The sequence below is a fragment of the Myotis nattereri genome (assembly GCF_964212035.1).
Source record: "Myotis nattereri genome assembly, chromosome: 2".
Taxonomy (NCBI): domain Eukaryota; kingdom Metazoa; phylum Chordata; class Mammalia; order Chiroptera; family Vespertilionidae; genus Myotis; species Myotis nattereri.
The window spans coordinates 132951852-132978302 of record NC_138076.1 but is presented as its reverse complement, the minus strand read 5'-3'; the positions used below and the strand labels follow the sequence as shown (position 1 = coordinate 132978302).

At 39.7% G+C, this 26451-nt stretch overlaps 1 protein-coding gene across 1 annotated transcript in view; it reads right to left on the bottom strand.

The window, feature by feature from the left end:
• CEP290 (centrosomal protein 290) overlaps positions 1–26451 on the bottom strand; it is a 119846-nt gene that overhangs the window by 13214 nt on the left and 80181 nt on the right. The window contains exons 43-50 of the mRNA XM_081081463.1: positions 21981–22126; positions 21487–21642; positions 14818–14941; positions 11190–11324; positions 4778–4864; positions 3201–3365; positions 2535–2657; positions 982–1154 (exon numbers count right to left, since the gene is read on the bottom strand). Of these exons, the coding sequence (XP_080937589.1) occupies positions 982–1154; positions 2535–2657; positions 3201–3365; positions 4778–4864; positions 11190–11324; positions 14818–14941; positions 21487–21642; positions 21981–22126 (1109 nt within the window). The remainder of the gene's footprint in view (positions 1–981; positions 1155–2534; positions 2658–3200; positions 3366–4777; positions 4865–11189; positions 11325–14817; positions 14942–21486; positions 21643–21980; positions 22127–26451) is intronic.

The following is a 26451-nucleotide window of genomic DNA, read 5'->3' as shown; positions in this document are numbered from 1 at the left end:
ATGCATGGACATAAAGAACCGTACGAATATGGGAAGATAAAGATGTGTTTGCCTTTGAAATGGGGCCAGCAGAAATAAAGAACACAAGTAATACAGGATGGCTTTAATGGGAAAAGAATGGGCAAGATTTCATTGCCCATTCTTTTGTACTATTACTAAATAGGCTTTTGTACTATTACTAAAGGCCCAGTGCATGAAATTTGGACACTGGTAGGGTCCCTAGTGGCTGCCGGCTGCCGGCCAGGTACTCCCTCCCTTCGCCTGGCTGGCCCTGCCACCTCGTTGAACTCCCGGACAAACTCCCAGTTGAGGGGACAATTTGCATACTATGAATTCAGCAACCACTGTAGTGTCTCACTGGCCTCTGCTCCCTTTCACTTGCTTTTCTCCTACTCCGTGAACCTTTTCTACAAGTATGTGTGGTGCCTGACTATCAAATAAACCTTGTGGCTATGAAAGAGGTGGTGGGAATTCACAAGGAAATATTCCTGTGTGCATTGCCAGTGTCACCTCAGTCGTTCATCATGACTGATGAGTCAATAAAAGGCTTTGATGTCAGTCTCATTTCCAACCATAAGCAGCTGCTTATCCTATATAATAAAAGCATAGTATGCAAATTGTGACAAAACGGCTCAATTATGCCTGGCTTATACTTGAGTAAGCTGGACAAAAGCAGTGCCCAGGAGGAGATGGCACAGCAGTCTAGGCACCTGGCTGACAGCAGCTTCCAGATGCCCACCCAGCTCCAGGAGCTCAGCCCAGCTCAGCTCTGCTGTCCTAGGCCCTGCCACCCAAATTAGTTGAAGGAAGAAAAGGACTCTGGCAATGCTAGGATCAAAAAAGAATAAGTATCATGTTAAAACAAACCACCGAACAGTTCATCAGGAAAGAACTCAGTGAATCAGAAGAGTGTCATATTCTTTTAAAATGGCAGAATTAGAACTAATTCAATTGTGTTAGTTTTAGACTACTTATTCGTACCTTGTAACAACAATTGATTTCCAGCTCTTGCTGTCAGCACCCTCGAGCTGTGGACCTCTACTTTCCGCCAACTGTAACCTCTTTCCCATCTCTTCTAGCTGAACTGTCATCTTCTCATTCAATATCTCTAAGTTATTCTTGGCTATCCGCAATTTCTCTGCAGCTTCAGTTTCCTGTCATTAAGAGCTAATTAGTATATTATGACAAAATGTCACACTGTTGTTACAGATGCAATATATTCAAAATGATCACTATAAATTAGAAAATAAAAATAATCTGGAGTTCTAAATGCTGATTAAAATTCCAATAAAAATCCCATGTTTCTTTACTCTAAAACAGCAATATAATCAGAATAATTAGAACAACAGATCACTTAAATGGGGTTAGAAAAATATACAAGTATTTAATTCTAGTGGTTACTCTAAATTTGTCATTTTGTTTGGTTACTTTAAGTTTGTCATCGTTGTCTATAATACTTACAGAATAATGGATAGTTTATGTCTTTACACATTAAAAATATGTTTTGTTTTGACTCTAATTGAGAGACCTACCATACGCATATATTATGTATAAGTACCACAGATTATTTCCACTATTAAACACCCATGTTCAGCCCTAGTCGGTTTGGCTCAGTGGATAGAGCGTCAGCCTGCAGACTCAAGGGTCCCAGGTTCGATTCCGGTCAAGGGCATGTACCTTGGTTGCGGGCACATTCCCAGTAGGGCGTGTGCAGGAGGCAGCTGATCGATGTATCTCTCTCATCGATGTTTCTAACTCTCTATCCCTCTCCCTTCCTCTCTGTAAAAAATCAATAAAATATATTTTTTTAAAAAAAACAACAAAAAACAACAACAACAACAACAAAACACCCATGTTCAAAGAACAGCATCACTCTGAAGATTCGACTTTGGGTGGTAGATACACAGTGCAATATACAGATCTTAGTAACATAGAAACCCACACCTGAAACTTATATGATCATGTTAACCAATATCACCCCAATAAATTTAATAAAAAAGGGAAACATTAAAAATACTAATTTCAATTTATTCACTAGATCATCCATATAAATAATAATACCTACTTGTTCGGGCAAAGAATATATTTTGCTACTTCGAAAGGAATCTTACTGCTCATTTAACAAAACAGTTTCATATACATCTTACTGCACAGTAGGCACTGTACTAAGTCATGTGTACAAAAAGTCACTCACTTAAACCCTACAGCAGCTCTGTAAAACAGATATACTTATTATTCCCAAGGAAATAAGGGAATGAGGAAACTAGGGATATAGGTTAGTAGTTTCACCTAGTTAACATGGCTAATAAATGACAGAGCTAAGATTTAAATCCCAGCTTCTACATTATACTGCCTCTTAATTTATTTTTATTTTCAACATTCCTCATGGTGAAAGGATGGCAAAAATAAAAACATAATTCACAGAAGCCTTAGTAACTACTTTGAATAAACATGCCATCAACTTTTTTCATTCAGTTTTTCCAAGATGTATTAGTTAATTAACATAAAATTATAATCCCTAATGAAAGTCATACTTTTTTAAGTTCTTTACGAAGACGTTCATTTTCAGCAACAATTTTCTCTGTGCCTTTGGTCTTGGATTCATAGTGCATGCTCAACTGTCGTCCAAGATGAGCTTTAAGTTTTTCTAATTCAGCCTAGCAATAAAAAATTAACTGTATATTATTAAAACAATGAAATACAGTAAAAGATGATCTTATAAACTTATCAAACTTAATTCAAAGTAGTTGCAAAGATAATATTTGATGTAATTATAATTAAAGTCTTCTATCTAATACTAATCATCTACAGCATAGGTTCCCAACCCTGCTTATACACACTAGAATGAACTGATGACTTGAAAAATTTTAAATCACAATGCCTATGATAGCACCCACCCCAGAGGAATCTAATCAATCCCAGGATGGGGACTTAGGCATCTATATTTTTGAAAATAGATACAAGTAATTAATTTTATGCTGCTAGAATAAGAACCATTGGTCTTGAAATAATAAAATGATCAAGTAGTTATTCTAACTACCCCTAGTCTTGTTTCCAGTAAGCTTTTCTGTATGTGCAAAATATCTCGGGCAGTCATTAAAGCCATTTATGTAGATGGGTATTTAAAATTTTCCTTTAAAAATTAATAAAAATTATAATAGTAAAATATTCCACACAAATGATCATATTTAAAATATTACCTTCAACTTTTCATTTTCCAGCTCAATATTAGCCATTTTTTCACTGGTCAGTATTCCTGATGCTTTTTTCAACTGTTCATTTTCTCTTTGGACTTTTTCAACTACTTTTTTCATTAAACCAATGGTTTTTTCTAGTTCTGGGATTGTCTTTCCACTTCTGCCGGACTACAAAAGAATATATTAACTTTCAATTAAGTTAAATATTTTAGAGAATATAATATAAAGTAATAATAACATACCAAACTCATTATTATACTCATCTTATTGATTTCTAACATTTGAAGCCAGAGCTTATATTATTTCAATTTATCATTATAATAACCCTCTGAGAATTATAATTCTCATTTTACATACAAGAAAATTAAGAGTCAAAGATCTGATATTCCTAAAGTCATGCAGCTGTTAAGTAACAGCTTAAATACTCTATCCTTTGATATCTGTTCCAAATAAATAAACATAAGAACCTAAATATTCTATTTAGCTAATGTTCATTACAATATACCAGTTTTCTTTATATTTGATAACCCCCCAAACCCCCACACACATTGTCTTTAAAGAGCTCATAAGTTATCAAATTTGAATTGCAGCATAACAAAGATGATTTTCTTTAAGAATAACCATTGACTAGAAATTCAGTTTCTGACTAATAGAAGAGATAGCTGAAATTAAAAACCTGGTGTAAAGTTATCAAAAGAGCTGGGTGAGCACTTAATAAGTTTAACTGCTTATAATTTAAAGTAAAAAGTTTTTTAATAGTCAAGTAAAATAATCTGCTTACTTGTTTGGCATTTTATGCAGTATTCACACTGTAATAAATAACCCTAAAATATAAACTTTTACATAATTTCAATAATACTTTCATAATTAACTTAGAAAAGGTTAAATTAACAAATAGATTTTTATTGATGAAATGAATGTTGCTGACTGCCAACAGATATTTGTCTGAATACTTTTGTAATGACATTAAATATTTTTATCAAATCTATCATATATTTAATATTATTACTTGACAAAGCTTTTGTCCATTATGATTGCTTCCACTTGTACCAGTTAACAACATATCAACAGGGGGTTAAATATTTGGTCTTGACCTCGTAGGCAACATTTATTTATTGTAAAAGGTGAATACAAAATACATGGAAAGAAAAAAGCAATAATAAAAAAAAAATTGGGAAACATGTTTACAGAGCATTATACTAAGAAGTTGCCGTGGACATCATAAAATAATTACAAAATGTTAGAATTGGACCAAGGAGTACTAAGTAGTTACCTTAATGAACAAAAGGATGATTCCTGAAAGTTAAATGTTTTCAAGGTGTGGAAAGATATGCAACAAAAAAAGAGATGAAGTGGAGTACAAGTGAAATAAAATGCATGTAGGTGTGACAGATGATAAAACATTAACTTGAAACACAGAAAAGCTTAATAATGTTTTATATTATGTAGATGCAGCAGAATAAAAACTGAAACTGTAAACAGTAAAGGCATATCACTGCTGTTAGGACATACCCATACTTACTTTTTCATTTCCACTTCTGAAACCAAAACAAATATATGGCATATTCTCCCAAACTTACCCCTCTAACATGGCCAAGTTTCCGCTCAACTTCTGCTTTTTCTTTTTTAAGAAATTCACACATTTCCTTCAAATCTCTTACTTGATTCTGTAAGGTTAAAAGCAAACATATAACAATTTAACACAGCTACCGCAATAGGAAAGAAGAGACAAACCATGCATCTGAATTAGCAATCGCTATAAATGAATAGCCAAACTCAACTAGTGGATCTCTAGCAACAAAAAGGATTTTGAACTAATACATATGTTGAATTAAAGTGTATAAATACAGCGTATTATGTATATAAATTTCAAGAACTATTTTTGCCTTAATGTGCAATATAAATTTGAGTTTAGGACCCTGATTTTAAATGTCCCATAAATTACATATGTAAACCCATTTGGTATAGAGCAGCGGTTCTCAACCTGTGGGTCGCAACCTCTTTGGAGGTCGAACAACTCTTTCACAGGGGTCGCCTAAGACCATCGGAATACACACATATAATTACATAATGTTTTTGTGATTAATCACTATGCTTTAATTATGTTCAATTTGTAACAATGAAAAGACATCCTGCATATCAGATATTTACATTATGATTCATTACAGTGGCAAAATTACAGTTATGAAGTAGCAACGAAAATAATGTTATGGTTGGGGGTCACTACAACATGAGAAACTGTATTAAAGGGTCGCGGCATTAGGAAGGTTGAGAACCCCTGGTATACAGAAACAGACAACTGAACTTCTAACACTGGCTCTAACAGTGTAAAAATCACAATGTGAAGCAAGAAATAGATAAATTATATGATTACCAGTGGAACTAACAGATTGCTAATATTTTAGGTTTAAAAACAGAACTGAAACAATTAACCAGCCAAGAGAAAAAGAAGATTCCCATAAATAGCATAAGATTTGAAAAACCAAAGATAAACTTTATACAAACATCAAAATAAATAACATTTCTAAGAGAGACAATTAACCTAATACATTTTTAATTTAAAGATTTATTTTTTTTAGAGATATCATAATATCTTAAAGTGTGAAAACTGTTAATGAAGTACACCAGGAATCCTCTTAGTGCTGGGCATTTGAACTTGCTATTTGTTGTCTGGAACTCTTTTTCAATTATTTGCATGACCCACTTCTTTATTTGTCCCTAGCTCTCTGCTAAAATATCATATTTTGCTAACGACCATATATTTTTTAAATTGATTGATTTGAGAGAGAAAGAGAAAACATTGCTTTGTTGTTCACTATGTATGCATTCTTTGGTTGATTCTTGTATGTGCCCTGAACAGGGATCGAACCTGCAACCTTGGTGTATTGGCACAATGCTCTAACCAACTGAGCTACTGGGCAGAGCTTCCTTACTAGGGCATTTTAAAAATTTTTATTTATTATTATTTTTAGAGCAAGCATGTCAAACTTGTGGCCCACAACGAATATTTCTGCAGCCCAACCAATGTAACGGTCTGTAAGAAATATTTTAATAAAAATTTTGTAACTTAATTTCTAAAATATCCTGTTACACATAATCTATGTATATAAAATCATAAGCAACTGGTCGACTGGTCACTATGATGTGCACTGACCACCAGAAGGCAGACTCTCAATGCAGGAGCTGCCCCGGTAGTCAATGCGCTCCCACAGCAGGAGCGCTGCTCAGCTGATTGATAGGCACCAGACACTGGCGAGCGCACTTGCGGTGGCATGAGCCTCTCTTGTGGATACTCCCCCTGCGCACCACTCCCCCATTTGGACCAGGACCAGGACCAGGACCAGGATCGGACCGGCTGGGTGCGAGCCCACGGCCGCTTCCTGGTCCTGGGCACGCCAGTATCATACTAGGATGGGCGCGCGGACACCACAGCAGAGTAGCAGCAAGCCTACTGAGTGGCGGTGGTGGCAGGCACAGTGGGGCCAGGATGAGCAAGAGCAGCAGGCAGGAGCGGCAGGCGGTGTTGGACTGCTTGTTTTGGCCTGATCCCCACAGGCCATGCCAAGGGACCCCCCAACAGTGCATGAATCTGTGCACCGGGCCTCTAGTTATTAATAACGAATTACAACATTTGCTAATGACTTATTACTATAATCATGTTGCATTCATTTCCTCATGCGCCTTACATACAGGTGTACCATTTCTCTCCACTAATACTAGCAGCGAATGTTTTAGCAGCCGACTGACACGTCATTAGCCTTAGACTGACTTGTTTGGTGTGCGCAACGGGAAATGTGCTTTCAGAGAACAAGAAAAATAGGTTTATTTGAGCTACATTTATTAATTTGTGCAGTTATTCAGTGTCTGGTAAGTTAATGTACAAGAAAAAATATTAATTTTATTAAAATATTCTATTATTTTATGTTAACTATGTCTCATTTATTTTAGCCCTTTGTATTCAGCATGTCTCTATCGAAATAAACCTACATTTCTACGAAAATTGAAGCTTTTGTTTTTTTGTGGCCCACATAAACTTAAACCTTGTTTATTTGGTTCATGTTAGCCTTTGAGTTTGGCATGCTTGTTTTAGAGAGAGAGGGAGAGGGAGAGGGAAAGAGAAACATCAATGTGAGAGCAAAATGTCAATTGGCTACCCACTATATGCCCCCTACTTGGAATCAAGCCCACATCCCAGCCATGTACCATGATCAGGAATCATTTTAGTGCACGGGACGATGCCCAACCAACTGAGTCACACCGGCCAGGGCAATACGATATTTTAAATAGCAATTCCTCAACCCCCCACCTTCCCCTCACACACCACATTCACATCAACCATGCTGTTTCTCCTTAGCACTTAACATAAGCTGACATACTATACTAGAGGCATGTGCATGAAATCGTGCACGGATGGGGTCTGGCCAGCCCACCCTGATCAGGCAGATCAGGGCCGGCTGGCCAGGGGAGGGGCTGTGGGAGGTTGGCCGGCCGGGCCCACCCCCATCGGGCCAGTTGGCTGGCCACACTGCCTGTCATAGCAACCGGTCGTTCCAGTTGCTTGGCTTTTATATATATACTAGTGGCCCGGTGCACGAAAATTTGTGCATCAGCGGGGAGCATCCCTCAGCCCGGCCTGTGACCTCTTGCAGACTGGGACCCTTCGGGAGATAACAACCTGCTGGCTTAGGCCTGCTCCCGGTGGCAGAGGGCAGGCCCATTCCCTAGGTACAGCCACTGGTCGGGCTCAGAGCAGGGCCAATTGGGGAGTTGGGGCGCTGCCCGCTGTCATGCACAGAGCAGGGCGGATTGGGAGGTTGTGATGCCACCCTCAGTCATGCTCAGGGTAGGGCCGATTGGGGGGTTGGGGCACCGCCCCGTCACACTCAAGGCAGGGTCGATGGGGAGGTTGAGGCGCTGCCCCCTGTCATGCACAGAGCAGGGCCCATCAGGGGGGTTGGGGCTCCGTACCCTGTCACGCACAGAGCAGGGCCCATCAGGGGTTTGGGGAGCTCCCCCATCACGCACAGAGCAGGGCAGATCAGGGGGTGGGGTGCCGCCCTCTATCACCCACAGAAGAGGGCTGATCAGCGGTTTTGGGCACCGCCACTGTCACACTCAGGGCAGGGCCGATGGGGAGGTTATGGCTCTACCCCATTACACACAGAGCAGGGCCCGTGGACGGGGGGTTGGGGCGCCGCCCTCTATCACCCACAGAGCAGGGCCGATCAGGGGGTTGGGGCGTCGCACCCTGTCACACACAGAGCCGCAGGGCGATCAGGGGGTTGGGGAGCTCCCCCCTATCAGGCACAGAGCAGAGCTGATCAGGGGGTTGGGGCGCCTTCCCCTGTCATGAAAGGAGCAGGGCAGATAGAAGGGTGGTGGCCCCACCCCCTGTCACACACAGAGCCGCAGGGCGATCAGGGGGTTTGGGCGCTGACCCCTGTCACATTGATCCCGGTGCCAGGAGGCCTCTCAGCTCCGCTTATCCCGGTGCTGGGAGGCATATTACCCTTTTACTATATAGGATAGAGGCCTGGTGCACACGTTGGGGCCTGCTGGTTTGCCCTGAAGGGTGTCCTGGATCAGGGTGGGGGTCCCCACTGGGGTGCCTGGCCAGCCTTGGTGAGGGGATGATGGCTGTTTGCAGCTGGTCACACACCTTTCAGGGTGGGGGTCCCCACTGGGATGCTTGGCCAATCTGGGTGAGGGGCTGAGGGCTGTTTTCAGGCTGGCGGGTGACTGAAGCTCCCAACCACTCCTTTTTTTCTTTTTTTAAATTCTGGGCCAGCTTTAGCTCTGGCTCCAGCTCTGAGGCCTCTGCTGCTGAAAGCAGGTATCTGGTTTGTTTGGGTTCTATAATCAAAACACTGTATCAACTCCAGCTCTGAGTTCCCAGGGGGCTGAAAGCTGGTTTCTGGGGTTTTGTTTAGCTTCTATATTTGTAACAATATTTTAAACTGCAAGCTCAGAGACCGGCAAGGCAGGCGGCAACGTCGGAGTCCTCCGTCACTGAAGCAAGCAAGCCTCATGTTCGCTTCCAGCTGCCTGGCTGCCGGCTGCCATCTTGGCTGGCAGTTAATTTGCATATCTCACTGATTAGCCAATGGGAAGGGTAGCGGAAGTATGCTAATTACCATGTTTCTCTTTTATTAGATAGGCTAGACTAGGGGCCAAGTGCACGAATTTGTGCACCTCAAAAGGAACTGTGGGCTGTGAGGCTACAGTGGGCACAACAGCGGGTCTCGGCCCATCCTCCATGCCCCTTCCCGGCCCCTCCCACTGCGGCCCTTGATCCCCTGTCTGCCAGCAGCCCCACTCCCACTGCCACCATTCCTACATGCTAATGGCATGGAGCAATTGGGCCTGGCGACAACAATGGTGCGAGCAGGGCTGGAATCGACAGTGGGTGCGAGTGGTGGCTGCTGCCCCGATTTCCCTTCAGGAGTAGTGGGAGGTGGAGAAGCCCTCAGGGGCATTTGGGGCTGGCAGCCACCACTCCCACCCGCTGATGGCACCAAGCGATCGGGACCAGTGCCAGGCGCTGTCAGTGGGTGTAAGCGGCGGCTCTGGTGCTGGCAGTGGGTGCGAGCAGGGCCGTCACCAGCAGTGTGTATGACCTGTGGCTCCAGCGCCAGTAGTGGGTGCAAGTGGCAGCTCTGGTGCCGACAGTGGGTGTGAGCAGGGCCAGTGTCGGCAGCAGGTGTGAGCGCCGGTGGGTCCACGGCACATGGGAGCAAACAATTTTCAGTAACCACCAGAGGCTCGCCCCAATTACAGTGACCAGTGCCCCACCTTGGTCTGGCACCCCCGCTCACCTGCTCCACCATCCCACCATGGCCGACGCCTGCCATGTTCCGCGCATGTTCCCTCATGGTCAGCGCATGTCATAGTGACCAGTTGTTCTGCTATTTGGTCTATTTGTATATTAGCCTTTTATTATATAGATCTAGAGGCCTGGTGCATGAAATTCGTGCACTTGGAGGCATCTCTCAGCCCAACCTGCTCCCTCTCGCAATCCCGGAGTCCTTGGGTGATGTCTGACTGACGGCTTAGACCCACTCCCCTAAGCCGTCAGTCTGATATCCTTAGTGCTGCCACGGAGGTGGGAGAGGCTCCCGCCACCACCACTGCGCTCGCCAGCTATGAGCCCGGGTCAGGGCTTCTGGAGGAGCAGCGCTCCCACTGTGCCACCAAGGGGAAGCTCCTGCATTAAGCGTCTGACCCCTGGTGGTCAGTGTGCGTCATAGCGACCGGTCATTCCACTGTTCAGTCGATTTGCATATTATCCTCTTATCATCCTACCAGAGGCCCAGTGCACAAAATTCATGCAAGAGTAGGCCTTTGCCCTTGCAGGGCGAAGAGTAGGGCCGCCCTCACAGCCCAGGCTTTGTCCAGAAGGTCGTCTGGACAGTCATTCCACTGTCCGGCCGTTTGGTTGATTTGCATATTACACTTTTATTATTATAGATATTGACCTGTTTACTTATCAGCCTTCCCCACTAGAATGTACATTCCTTGAGTGCAAGAATTTTTTTCATTGCTGTTTCTCAGCATCTAGAAGAGTGCTTGACACAAAGTAGGCCCTCCCCTGACTGGTTTGGCTCAGCGATTAGAGCGTTGGCCTGCAGACTAAGGGGTCCCAGGTTCGATTCCAGTCAAGGGCATATACCTTGGTTGCGGGCATATCCCCAGTAGGGGGTGTGCAGGAGGCAGCTGATCAATGTTTCTCTCTCATCAATGTTTCTAACTCTCTATCCCTCTCCTTTCCTCTCTGTAAAAAATCAATAAAATATATATATTTAAAAAAAAACCAACAAAGTAGGCCCTCAACAAATAATTGTTAAAAGAATAAATGTAGAAAGTATAATATTTTTATGAATAAGAGTTTTTTACTTCTTCATAAACGAATATGGTAAGCATAACAATTAAATAGGAAGAAAAAGGTTTTCAGGCATTAGATTTCCTAACTGTAATAAAAAATTCTAAATTTACCTTCAATCTTGGCAAATCTTTATTTGCTTGTTCAAGCTGAAATTTTAGTTCAATATTTTCAGATGACAACTTCAAGTTTTCCCTCTGAAGCTCCTGTTCTCTTTGCCAATGATCATCTGACTCTATTTCTGAAGTCTTCAGGAAAATACAGTTAGAAATACTTTTAAGGTTTAATAAATAAAACCTGCATAAGACATACTGAATCAGAAAACACAATGCTAAAATGGAACATTTTCCTCAAAAGAATATGGAGAGCTCTGGCGAAAACAACCAAAAATAAGTAAGAATATAAAATTTGCAGGAGAAAAGGTCATATATTTTAATTAATATTGAAAGAAAAGTCAAGTATCACTTAACAGCATCTACACATATAATGAATGCTTCCATAAATACTCTCATAACAACTAAACTTTAATGTTTTTATTTTCAGTCCAATAATAAAGTATGACTGTATTATACTCTACCTGCACCCCACTCCCAAATTCATATGCTGAAATCCTAACTCTCAGTACCTCAGGACCTTATTTGGAGATAGGGCCTTTGCAGAGAAAATCAAGTTAAAATAATGTCATTAGGTTGGGCCCTACTCCAATGACTAGTGTTCTTATACAAAAAGGAAATTTGCACTCAGACATATAACAAAGAATGACATGTGAAGACACAGGGAGAAGACTGCCATGTAACAGATAATGAGAGAGGGCTAGACAGATACTCCCTCACAGCCTGAAGAAGGAATTAACCCTGCTAATACCTTAATTTTGGATTTCTGGCTCCCAGAACTGTGAGAATGCATTCGTGTTATTTCAGCCATCATATCTGTGGTACTTTGTTATGGTAGCCATAGCAAACCAATACACACAAGCCTACAAAAATAAGTGTGTCAATCCTTCCTCCTTCTGAAAGCTTTCCTCATTCCTTGAGCTGAAGCAATCACTCCCTCATCAGGAACACTGTATTTGCATTTCTCTTGGCATAAATCCACCTTGGGTTTTACTTATGTGCATTTTTAATCTCATTCTAAACCAGAGGTTATTTGAAAGAGAAATCTGTGCTTGATTACTTTTTTCTATAAAGTGGAAAGTCTCAAATTCTCAGTTACTTATGTAGTGGGGGGAAAAGGAACCATTATGAACCTGACAAAAGAAATGAGAATTAACTTTCATCCATTTTCTCTGAACATTTAAAGGTGTGATTTTAGTAAGTGTTTTGAGAACTTAGGTGACTGAAATATCTAAGGTGGAAAGGATAAAGAAAAAAAAAGAAATGCTATTTGACTTCAATTGGGAAAAAACTTGTCTCATTCCATATTGTGTAAACTGCCCAAAAGTATGTGTACACAAAAAGTTCATAAACTGTAGAGTGAGGCTGTTAGACCTGCAATGAAATTCTGTTCTGCATCTTTTTTTTTTTTATATAAGTAATTCTTTTGTTTTAAACATATTTTGATTAGTTACAGAGAGAGGAAGTGTTCTGCATCAATCACTAGAGATGTTATTCTCTAAGCTTCCCATGTAAATCACCAATAATAATCTGCAAAGTATTGTGGATATTAAACGCAGATAGAGAGTCTAACACAACATAGATAGCAATACATGTAAGTTCCCTTTTTTCATTATAAAAAAGTATCTTTATAATACCTGGAAAAAAAACCACTGAAGGAACTTGCAATGTATGTTAGAATGTCACACAGGATCACAACAAATTTTTATTGATATTTTCACTGTATGAAATTTTACTTGTATTGAGATTTTATAGCATGCTGAATTAGAAATTTCTAAGGCAAAACAAACACCTCTAAAGTGCCTTACTTTTGTTATTCTGTTACCTAATCTAATAATTTCACGTGAGCACCAATGGTAAAACAGGGAGTACTAAAATGATTTAGGAAATGCATAATCATTAATTTTGTAAGAACTAGTCAAATGTTAGTTTAAGGAGAAGTTTACTAATAATTAATATTTTTTACAAATCCTACACAACTTTTTCATTTGTACTACATATGCATACTACTTGCTATGAGAAAATTCAGCTACCAAAGAAATAAAGGACTGCCATGTACTCAAACCTGGGGCCCGCCATTTCCTGGCTGGACTGGTACGTCAGTCTCAGAGTTAGCCTCCTCAGCACACTGATCCACTGCAGCAGCAACTGTGGCAGGAGCCTGGTCCTCCCCGGGAGATTCTTCTGGGTCTGTGCAGCTGCTGTGACTGAGGTCTTCAGCTATGTGTTCCTTTCCTTTCCCATTCTTCACTAGTTCATTCTCTTCTTTGACTTTATATTCCTGCTTATTATTTTCACAACAGTCTTGATTAATTTTCTCAATTTCAGGATATGGATCATTTTCTAAACTGGAGTTAAAATCTGCCAAGGTATCATCATTTAGCCTAAGTAGATCTGATTTATTGTTTGGCCTTGCCTCAGATATATTTAACTCAGTAGGATCTACAACATAGTCTGCTTTGTGTTTTCTCTTCTTACTATGATACTGTAGAGCAGTGGTTCTCAACCTTCCTAATGCCACGACCCTTTTTAATACAGTTCCTCATGTTGTGGTGACCCCAATTTCATTGTTACAAATTGAACATAATTAAAGCATAGTGTATAATCACAAAAACAATATGTAATTATATATGTGATTTCCGATGGTCTTAGGTGACCCCTGTGAAAGGGTCGTTCAACCCCCAAAGGGGTCGCGACCCACAGGTTGAGAACCGCTGCTATAGAGTATTTCTCAATTCCTGATGGTATAAGTTGTCATTGGTAACTATTCCCTTCCCATTTTTATTTTTATTAAATATATTTTATTGATTTTTTACAGTGAGGAAGGGAGAGGGATAAAGAGTTAGAAACATTGATGAGAAAGGAACATCAATCAGCTGCCTCCTGCACACCCCACACTGTGGATATGCCCGCAACCAAGGTACATGCCCTTGACTGGAATCGAACCCGGGACCCTTCGGTCCGCAGGCCGATGCTCTATCCACTGAGCCAAACCAGTCAGGGCTCCCTTCTCATTTTTAATTCTGAGCACTCTTAGGGTTTTGTTGTTGTTGTTGTTGTTCCTGTATAAAGTGTTCTTTTTGTGAAAAATATTGTGCCTGTATTTATTAACACTGTTAGAAAGGATAGAAAGAGTACTTGTGTTATGTAACAGATTCTGCTTCAGGCAGAAAAAGAAAAAACATGAAAAGAAAAGAAAAACAATAATAAAAGGGTACACACTGAGTGATTTAAAGTAAGAGTCTAACAATTCTTCATTAATGAGTCTTTATAAAGAACACTAAAAACACTGTCACATGTTTGATGGATAATAATGCAATAACATATTTTCCTACTTTACTTAATTGCATAGTCTTGCCACAGCAAACTCATAACAACTACATTTAAAGTCTCTAGAAATCATTTGTAATGAAGTTATACAAGCATCATAAGAATCTTAAGTTTACAGTTATTATATAAGAAGGATTAAAGAAGTTAATATATATCAGTAACTACTAAAAATAAAAGTTGAATTTATTGTATTAATACATATTAAGCACAGAGATATACTGGTTTTGCCCAGATAAAGGTAAAAATTGATTTTACTTCCAAAGTTGACCATTAAAAATATGAAAAGAAAAGCACTTACAGAAGGCCTAGAAGAGGCATCCTTTGAAGACTGTTTCTCCAAAGCATGAAGTTTTTCTTGGAGGTATCTGTTTTGTAAACGTAAATCTTCTATAACAGAATCTCGAGGAAGAGCCTGATGGGTCCTAAAAACAACAACCACAGTCTCTTTACTATCAAACTTCAACTTCTCACTGTGTTTTTTATATTAAACTATACAGGAGAGAATGAAAATATATAACATATTTATTTACACTGTACTTATTTTAAATTCTAAAAAACTTATAAACTTTATAAAATTAAATTAGGACATGACTATTTACATTATAAAATGATCCTCAGATTAAATATGGCAGCAGAGTAATGATGGTAAAAATGTTAAACGGTATGAAAAAAGATATAGTAACTATGAAAAAAGAACAGTCTGAGATAAAGAATGACATAACACAAATAAAGAACACATTGGAAGGAATACACAGCAGAATGGGGGAAGCTGAGGATCAAACCAGTGAATTAGAAGACAGAATTGAAAATATGACTTAATTAGAGAACTAAAATGAAAAAGCAATTGAAAAAACAGGAGGACAGCTTAAGGGAGCTGTAGGACAACGTGAAACATACCAATATTAGAATAGCAGGTGTGCCAGGGGGGACAGAAAGGGAGAAAGGAATAGAGAAGGTGTTTGAAGAAATAAGGTAGAAAACTTTCCTAACCTGGTAAAGGAAAAAGTCATAAAAGTTCAGGAGGCACAGAGAACCCTAAACAAGAAGAACCCAAACAGATCCCAGCCAAGACACATCATAATTAAAATGCCAAAAATTAAAGACAAAGAGAGAATCTCAAAGGCAGCAAGAGAAAAGAAAACTGTTACCTACAAAGGAGTTCCCATAAGGCTGACACCTGATTTCTCATCAGAAACTCTACAGGCCAGAAGAGAATGGCATGAAGTACTCAAGGTGATGGAAAGCAAGGACCTGAGACCAATATTACTATATCCAGCAAGGCTATCATTCAAAAATAGATGGTCAAATAAAGAGCTTCCTAGACAAAAAAAGGCTAAAGGAATTCATCACCACCAAGCCAGAATTACAAGACATGCTAAAGGTATTGCTGTAAGGGATTGCTGAGAAGAAGAAACAGAGAGAGAAAACCTAGCCATATAGAATTAAAATGGCTATAAATAAGTTCCTCTCAATAATAACCCTAAATGTAAATGGATTAAATGCTCCAATCAAAAGGCGTTGGGTAACTGAATGGATACAAAAACATGATCCAACTATATGCTGTCTACAAGAGACCCACCTCAAAACAAAAGACACACACTGGATGGAAGTGAAGGGCTAGAAAAAATTTTTCCTTGCAAATGGAAAAGAAAAAAGCTGGAGTAGCAATACTCATATCTAACATAATAGACTTTAAAATAAAGGCCATCACGAGACAACAAAAGTCACTACATAATCCTAAAGGGATAGATCCAACAAGAGAATATAACCCTGGTAAACATATATGTACCCAATATAGGTGCACTTAAATATTTAAAAAAAACTTCTAGAGGGCTTTAGTGAAGAGATTGATAACAATACAGTCACAGTAGGGGACTTTAAGACCCCTCTGACTTCACTGGACAGATCTTCCAGACCAAAACTCTGAAGGACAGATGGATTTAATAGACATTTATAGAACATTTCACCCCAACGCAACAGAATATACATTCTTCTCAAGTGCACATGGATCATTCACAGATAGAACTAATGTTAGGAAAAAGGATCGACCACAAAAAATCTTTTCCAAATACTTCAGCCCACACAGATTCACATCATTAAGGAAAAAAAGAGCAATTAAACCTCTAAAGTATTTGAAGTTTTCAATCTAAAATATTTTGATTCCTGTAAAAACCGAAAAGGAGAATAAAAGGATTTAGTTTTGCTCTGAATATATAGGTTGACTAAGAAAAAAAAATAAGAGGGAAGAAGCCACTGCCAAGACCATATAGTAACTATAAATAGGTGTCAAAGGAAAGAAGAATTCTTCAACCACATTTTCCTTCTCCATCAAGTGAAATTCTGAAGGATTAAGGAAACAATGACTTAACAGTGTGCCGGGGTCCAACCCCAGCGGGTCCAGGGGTCCCCAAAGGTGTGGACGGAGTTGGCGAAGAAGGAATGACATGGAGGCAGCATTCAGTTCATCAGCGGCCTAGCCAGGATCTCTAGCCAGGATCTCCAGCCAAGTTCTGTGTCCATGTTCTCTTGCTAGGTTCTCCAGGTTCTCCAGGCAGGTTCTGCAGCCATGTTCCCTCGCTAGGTTCTCCAGCCAGGTTCTGTCCAGGTTCGCAGCCAGGTTCAGTCACCAGGTTCTAGTCAGGTTCTCTTGCCAATTTCTGTAGTCAGGTTCAGTCCAGGATCTTTTGCCATGTTCTCTCGCTAGGTTCTGTCTCTAGGTTCTGAGGCCAGTTTCTGTCCAGGATCTTTTGCCATGTTCTCTCCAGCAAAGTTCTTCTGTCCCTAGAGAACGTTCTGTGTAGGTTCTGTGCCTAGGTTCTGTCTCTCTCTGTGTCTTGCTGTCTTGTTACATCTGTATTTATACCAGTTGATTCAATCCTATCAATCTCTATTACAAAGGTTAGGGCGTTTCTTATCTCCATTCCAGGGAGTAAAGATTATATAGCTTAAGCATGATTGTTCGTAGTTAAAGTGATTAATTACCCACCTGGCACTTAGTTGAGGGGTTTTATTCCCTCCCTAACTTCAGGGGAAAATCCCTACCTGGGGAAACAACCTTTCTCAGAGAGGAGACCTTGGTTAAAACACATAGTGCCAAGAAGGTGAGCAAACATATTAAGAACAGTATGCCAGATCCCTTGAAACAGCAAGGATGGACCGGCTCCCGGCAAATTCCCCCTTTTTTATTTTTTAAAAGCAGGCATTAAAAAGAAAAACCCCAAATGCTCTCTTGTATCCATTTTAAGAATAGGATTGGCGCTTTCCGCTATTACCTGAGTCCTGATCTATCACCCCAGGGAGAGCTTGCCAATCCTGCACTTTCCCGGGGTGGAAAGGCTGCAGTGGGGCCTAGGGCCTACCTTCTCCCAAGCCTCTACATTTACCTTTCGGGCACCTTTCCTTCCTCAGAAAAGCATGGACATACTTCTTGTATAAAATGTTCCGTCTGACTGGGTGTAGCCTTAACTCCTCTGCTAGCAAGCATGTGTTAAAAGATCAATACGGAGTCTTTTTTTTTTTTTCTTTAGACTCAGTATGGCACATCTTTCTTAATCTAAAGATCAATACAGAGTCTTCTTTCTTTGGACTCAGTATGGCACATCTTCTCAATCTAAGTTCTGTACTATCCACCTTCTTACCCTACTTATCCTCTATAGGGGGGTCTGTAGCACCCTGGTGGAGTCCTATCCGTCCCGAGTGTGGGGTTCTCAATGGGGGGAGGGGCTTACCTAGGGGATTCCTGTTCCAGGGGTTCCCAAAGGTGTGGACGGAGTCAGCGAAGACTATCCACCCTCTTCCTACAGTGGAGTCCTATCCATCCCGAGAGTGGGGCTTACCTAGGGGTCCCTGTTCGGGCGCCATATGCCGGGGTCCAACCGCAGCGGGTCCAGGAGTCCCCAAAGGTGTGGATGGAGTCGGCGAAGAAGGAATGACACGAAGACAGTGTTCAGTTGATCAGCAGCCTAGGCAGGATCTCCAGCCAAGACCTCCACCCAAGTTCTGGTCTGGATCTCCAGCGAAGTTCTGGTTAGGATCTCCAGCCAGGTTCTGTGTCCATGTTCTCTTCTAGGTTCTCCAGGTTCTCCAGCCAGGTTCTGTGGCCATGTTCCCTCGCTAGGTTCTCCAGCCAGGTTCAGTCACCAGGTTCTAGTCAGGTTCTCTTGCCAATTTCTGTAGTCAGGTTCAGTCCAGGATCTTTTGCCATGTTCTCTCGCTAGGTTCTGTCTCTAGGTTCTGAGGCCAGCTTCTGTCCAGGATCTTTTGCCATGTTCTCTCCAGCGAAGTTCTTCTGTCTCTAGAGAACGTTCTGTGTGGGTTCTGTGCCAATTTCTGTCTCTCTCTGTCTGTTGCTGTCTTGTTACATCTGTATTTATACCAGTTGATTCAATCCTATCAATCTCTATTACAAAGGTTAGGGCGTTTCTTATCTCCATTCCAGGGAGTAAAGATTATGTAGCTTAAGCATGATTGTTCATACTTAAAGTGATTAATTACCCGCCTGGCACTTAGTTAAGAGGTTTTATTCCCTCCCTAACTTCAGGGGAAAATCCCTACCTGGGGAAACAACCTTTCTCAGAGACCTTGGTTAAAACACATAGTGCCAAGAAGGTGAGCAAACCTATTAAGAACAGTATGCCATATATGCCAGGTCCCTTGAAACAGCAAGGATGGACCGGCTCCTGGCAACAGTGGTTCTCAACCTTCCTAATGCCTAACCCTTTAATACAGTTCCTCATGTTGTGGTGACCCCCAACCATAAAATTATTTTTGTTGCTATTTCATAATTGTAATTTTGCTACTGTTATGAATCGTAATGTAAATATCTAATATGCAGGATGTATTTTCATTGTTCGCGACCCACAGGTTGAGAACCGCTAACTTAGAAGAAAAGCAGATGGTATGTAAGTTAGAAGCTCATGAGTATTTCTATAAAGGAGTTCAACTTCACATGCTCACACTACATTAATACTGACACAACAGGACATGTTAATGAAGAAACACTAATGGTAATTTTTGAAGATTAATCGAAAGAAAAACGATATCCAAATATTATAGGTAGGTACCCAACTTTATAATGATCATTTAACATGATTCCAGATCATTTATAAACACCTTGAAGAGGAAGAAATGAATTGGGTAAAGCGAATCTACCTTTATCTTGGAAGAAAAGAGTGGAACAGAAATCTATAAATGGTTTTAACTGCTGTTGTTAGGATATGATTTTATTTTTCTTTGTACTACCAAGACAAAGCTTGGAAAGAGACAGCAAACCAGGAAAATCTCAAAGTATTTACTAAAAAGTGGCCTTCAGGGTTCTGGTTCTAGGTAAAGTGGAGTAAACACACCCAATCTTGTCTCCCAAATGCATGGAGCATCTACTTAAGAACTTGAAAAGTTAAATAGTTTACAGACTGGGACAAAATTCCAGACTTTGAAGTATTAGCAAACAGGTGATGAATTTACGTTTTCTTTTCCTCTGATATTTACTAGCTCAAACACATTACTTGAAACATTATTAAAGTGAGTATTAACACTGAAGGAGAGTGTTCTGGGGAAGCCTTCAAGTTCTAGCACAAAGAGTACAAGAATCCCTCATTCTTTCTTTCTTCTGTCTGGTCTTTCATGCCTCAATTCTCAAGCAATACCATAGGCAGTGGTGGCAGAGATAGCAATGGGAATCCAGAGGTGGCAAAATTTTATGGAGGGAAATCATTTCCTCCAATTAGCTGTGATTGGTAAGGTGGTAGGAAGAAAGTAGCTCCCCCACCTACCCTCACCTACTTCCTGCCCTTCTGTTGTTTGCCTGGCTGCAACTGTACACAATTGCTTAAGTACACAGGATAACAGGGTAGCTAAAGTGCCAGTTTCATTGAAAGTACCTAAAGGGGCTATAGGAAAACAGAAAGGGAGGAGCTTCAACAATTATAAAGTTGTTTATGAACTTCTGGGCTCACCCTTGAGCTGTACATACATGGATCTGATCCTATTGTGAACACTGAAGACTCTGAGGACTGAACTAACAGAGAGAAGACACGTACCAGACTATCAACTGGGAGGTACACAGGCAGGACAGATGCCTATAGCACTGATAATGGAATCACAGCCCACAGAAAACAGGTGGGAATTTTGGGCCTGAACCTATCCAGACCAACTACCTGCTATGTAGCTATTTTTATTATAATAGAATTTTCCGAGCATTTAACCAAAATCCAGCGTCCTATATTATTCAAAATTTCAAGAATACAATTCAAAATTACATGGCATATAAAAAAGGAATATCTCAATTCAGAAAAGCCATCAACAGAACCCAACTTTAAAATACGTAACATGTTTACTAGTATTTTATCAGTTTCTATGGGTCAACCAGTTTCCTTCATTATAATGAACTAGAGGCCCGGCGCACAAAATTCATGTGCGGGTATGGTCCCTAGGCCTGGCCTATGATCAGGGCCATCTTCCCAAGCTGCCCGCAGCTGGCCCCGCCCCCTGCCACCACCCACGCCTGGTTTGCTGTTCACCATCAGGCAACTGGAGTCTGCTGGCCGGGGAAAGGAACCAAGAGGTGGTCAGTGTACCTCATAGTCACTGGTCCAGCGGTTGTTCTGTCATTAGGGTCAATTTGCAAATTACACAGGATAGAGACCTGGTGCACAGATGGGGGCCAGCTGGCCTGCCCTTAAGGGGGCCCCGGATTGGGGTGGAAGTCCATGCTAGGGACAGGGCCGGCCTGGGTGAGGGGCTGCTAGCGTTTTGCAGGTTGGCCATGCCGCTGATTGGGGTGGCAGTCCCTGCTGGGGTGGGGCCAGCCTGGGCAAGGGGCCACGGGCAGTTTTCAGGCCTGCCATGCCCCCAGCTTTGTCAGGAGGGATGTCTGGAATGATGTCTGGAAGACATCCAGTCTATCTGGTCTAATTAGCATATTACCCTTTTATTAGTATAGATAGCACATTTCCAAGTAATAGTGTACCTCATATATGATATCTCATTTTCTAAGTCAAGATTTCTCTTTTTTAATTCTTCCAGCTCTTTTTCTGACTCCAAAGCTTGCACTCCCATAACTTGATTAACAGTCATGCCAGTTGTTTTTAGTTTCCTCTGCAAAGTTAGTTTCTCTTTATCAACTCTGTGGGATTAAATAAGAAACATGAAAACATACCATCCACTGTGTGGCTTGTTCAATTTATTGAACTGCAGCTTACTCATTACAAGACCAATATACAAAAATCAGATTGTACTGCATTTCCTAGGAGCTAACTTATTTTTAAATTATAGGAAACCCCATTTATAAGTTGTTAAAATATATTCAAAACACATTTTAAAGAAAGAAAATAAAAAATAATAGATAATAATTAATAATTAAAATTAGAGAATTTCTTAAAGTATCAAGAACAATAAAACCATATAACTTCCAGGTCAATTAAAGACTTTACACATAATTAATTAGGTTTACTTTATACTCACTTGGCAAAAAGATCCTTCACAGTATTCAACTGTTTTGTTAGAATATAGATTTCCCCTTCTTTCTCTTTTAACTTGTTTCGCATTCCCTCTATTTTGCTTTGCCATTTTTTACCTTCTTCCCACTTAATTAATTCTTCTCTAGCACTCTATAAAAAATATTAAAGGAGGAAGAAAATTACCAGTATTGTTTTCAATTTTAAGAGTTATCAGTTGCAACTTACTAGAACAATGGTAAAATAATTCTTCTTAGAAAATAAATAGGTTCTAACTTCTACAATTGTTAGACATGCCAAGCTATTAGCAAAAATGACCTTCAGTTTAAGTAGCCTGTATTTTATAACTTGACAATTACAATTCTGGAGAACAGTTTGAACTAATGATAACACCCTTACGGAGTCTTTACATGAAGATTTTTAATATAGACAATCATGACTACAGTAAGCTTGTATCAAAGAATCTATATGTGTAAATTATCAACCCAATTCTGTCACCCCATAGCAATATCCTAGCATCATGGCCCCTTCAAATCTTCAATGAACGTTACTTTTCTGATTCAACAAATTATTTATTTAGTGCTAGGTATGTACCAAGTACTACCTAAGAATAGAAGCAATGAATAAATGTAACAAAAAAAACCTATCTTCATGAATATTAGAGTCCAGTTTATGTTGGTTGAGTGTATGGATTAGGGAAATGGAACAAAATATAGAAAAAAAAACAAACAAAAAACAAGAAAAGAAAAATTGTAGTTATGTTAGTGTGATAAGTGCTAAAATGGCTGGGGGACAGGGAAGGAATTAGGGCCTTTTAGGGATAGGTGTCATGCTTTGTGATAATTAAGATAAAGTGTCCAAGAAAAGAGCAAAACAGTCCATGTACTGCACAAGTTTCAGATGTCCTACTGGGCACTCATATAGTTAAAAATTCTGTTCACAACTATCTGAGTTAAGAACTTATATCTTCATTCTACCAAGCAATTTTTAATTATTTTACTATTCTACCAAGCAATTTTTAATTATTTTACTATGTAATAAACTTTCTAGGAATGCCAACAGCTTTATAAAAGGAAAATCTGTACATATACTTTGCTAAAAACTGTACCAACAATTGTGTATCATTTTAGAAATGAGATTATAAATGGAAATGCCACTGTGACATATGAGCTGCCAATAGAATATATTGTACTAGTATTAGTCTGAATTCATAGCTCTGAATTCACATTAACACCACCTAGAGATGCAAGGACAAGACTACCCCATTATGACTTTTAGGGTAGTCACGCCAGAGCATTTACATATGCTGAATGAAATAAGAAAAATATATAAATATACTATTTTCATAAATTTTTTCTTTTATGTTTTTCCTTTATCTTTTATTTAGGACATTTATAATGATAAATTTGAAATTAAGCATGTAGGTACTAGTTTATATTAACAAGGAATTTCATTTGGAATAGTAAAGAAGACATTATGAAACATTGTATTTACTATAAAAAAAGAATGTTGGGGTTGAAAGGGTTAACAACCATAACTTTAAGTCAAATACCCAGTTGAAAGTCAAATGCCCAACTAACATAAGTTGCCCAGCTGGTGTGGCTCAATGATTGAGTGTCAATCCATGAATCAAGAGGTTGCTGGTTCAATTCCCCGTCAGGGTACATGCCCTGGTTGCGGGCTGGATCCCAGTAGGGGGGCATGCAAAGGCAGCCAATCAATGATGTTTCTCCCTCATCAATGTTTTTATCTCTCCCTTCCTTTCTCTTTAAAAATTAATAAAAAACATTTTTAAAAAGTTGCCCTCTCAAAACTAACCTTTCTCATACTGGCTAAGTTTTTAATCTCTTTTATTTAGTTCAGCTAAAAATTATCCTTTAAAAAAATGTAAAAACTTCACTAAGTGTTTGATAATCATTAACTTCTTCCCCCCCCCCCCCCCGAAATATAACCAGGAATTTTATGTACCTCCAGAAATATAAATATTAGTTGGGGGCATAACGTATGTAGGTAAATTTTTCTGCATCATATATTGCTTTGTAGGGATTGAGTAATTCTATCCCATCTGACATTACCCTCTTAAGTAAAATTTAGGAAAGAAAAAAATTTAAAAATGAACAATAACAACAATAAAAACAACAAAGGCAAATGTCACCAAGGGTCTGTTCTAGACTGGGGAAGAGAAGGCAAGAAGAGAGGATGGAGAGAGAAGTAATCCTTTCATATTTTCTGTTCCAACAGCTTCTTACATGTAGATTTCAGAATAATGTTACTGCATTTAAATTTTTTCATTCATTCATCAAATACTGAGCATCTACTATGTGTCAGGGACTCTTCTAGGTGCTAAGGAGAAAACAATAAACCAAACAGGCCATTTCTTGCCATCAAAGCTTTCAGACCAAAAGATGAACACATAGCTAAGGAAATCTCTAGTCTGTCAGATAGTAATAAGTCCTATGGAGAAAAGTAAAGTATCATAAGAGAAATAGGACTGCAAGGCATCGGGTGGGTTTTTTTAAATACAGACAGGCTACAAACACTGTTTACAGAGGAAAAGGTGTTGAAATTTGTTTTTATACTCAATGAAAGGATTCTTTGAGTATAAAAACATTCATGAATTAGGAATGCCCAGCACTGTGTAATCTGAAAGAACATTCTCACTAGACTCCTAGCTATAAATTTTACTATTAGTGTAACTTTCTGTGTTCTCTTTCTATTTCTAGTTAGTAATAATGTCGTACACTGGGATGAACTTGATGGCTTACAAAAAACTTTCACGAATTATTTCACTGTCAAAATAATCTTGAGAAATTGCTAATAGAAATAGTATTATCTAATTTAAGGAGTAATAAACTGAAACAGATTAGGAGTCCAGGGAAAGCCACAAGGCTATTGAGGTATTCTGATGGCAATCAGATTAGGAACTGGTATCCAAGGATTATTTAGACCTTTTCCCCAGGAAGGAGAGAGCAAAGAGAGCAATCTAGAAGGGTAAAGACATTTTGATCTTCCAGTTTTCACCAATAAAGCTTCTGATAGCAAGTATGTTGTGGTTCCATGTATATAAATGCAAGCATTTTCATCAAAATTATACTGACATTGGTCAATTTTGACACTTTTTGTAATATACTCTGTTAAAACATTTAGTCCCATTACCTATTTTCTATACAGAGTCATTAAAATATGTAGTTTTCATGTTATGAAAATTTATTTTATAGGTACTGAATATTTTCTGGATAAATTTTTCCTAACCATAGTTCCTCCACTGTGATTTTCTTCAGGGGCAAACATTACCACTAGCATCAATATTTCCCAGGGCACTTTTGATATTTTCAATGCTACCAACAAGATAAAAGTCTTCAGTTTATCATTTATCAAAAATTAATTACATATATTTTAGCTAATGTTAGTTTTTTTTTGGATTAATTCTATTTTTAATCCTCAGCCGAGGGCATGTTTACTGATTTTGGAGAGGGGAAGGAAGGAAGAGTGAGACACAGAGAGAGGTATCACTGTGAGAGAGAAACATCAATTGGTTGCTCCCTGATCAGGGATCAATCTGCAACCTTAGCATGTGCCTGACCAGGATGATGCTCCAACCAACTGAGCCATCTGGCCAGGGCTCTACCAGTAATTTTTATTATAAAACTAGAGGCCTGGTGCACGAAAATTCGTGCACTCGGGGGGAGGGGAGGTCCCTCAGCCCAGCCTGTGCACTCTTGCAGTCCGGGACCCCTCAGGTGATGTCCACCTGTCAACTTAGGCCTGCTCCCCAGAGGATCGGGACTAAGCTGGCAGTCAGACATCCCTCTGGCAGCTGGGGAGCTCTTGGGGGGGATGTCTGACTGAGGCTTAGGCCTGCTCCCCTAAGCCCCGCTGCCCAGGTCTGCACATGGGGCCTGGATGGCGGCTCACACTGCCCCGCCCTGCCTGCAGTATGCAAATTAGCTGTCATCTTTGTTGGTGGTTATTTTGCATATCGTGCTGATTAGCTAATGGAAGGTGTAGTAAAGGTGCAGTCTATTACCATCTTTGTCTATTATTAGATAGGATAGTTTACTTAAATTGTATGAAAATTTTAAGCAATTTTTCTTACATTATAGAATCAATTTAAGAGTGGGTTGGTTACTTTAATATTGCTGTAATTCTGACTATATTCCAAGTCATATTGTTTACCCTGAAAGAACAGTGCTGCCTACTGAAGGATAAAAGGACACATTTGGGTCAAGGTAGAGGAGAAAAATGCCCAGCTTTTCCCCCAAAGGTCAAATCACCAAATGTCAACAACTACATTGGGAGAAGTGATAAATAAATAAGCAAAATGTGCAGAGATTTTTGGATGTCAGGAAGATGACATGGACATGATGTAGTAATTTCCAAGTAAGAGTGACATTATAGGGGTCACCTCAAGTACACTTGTCTTAGACTTCTCTACATTATTCAGTATCACTTAAAATATGTTAGGTCCTCAAATTTAT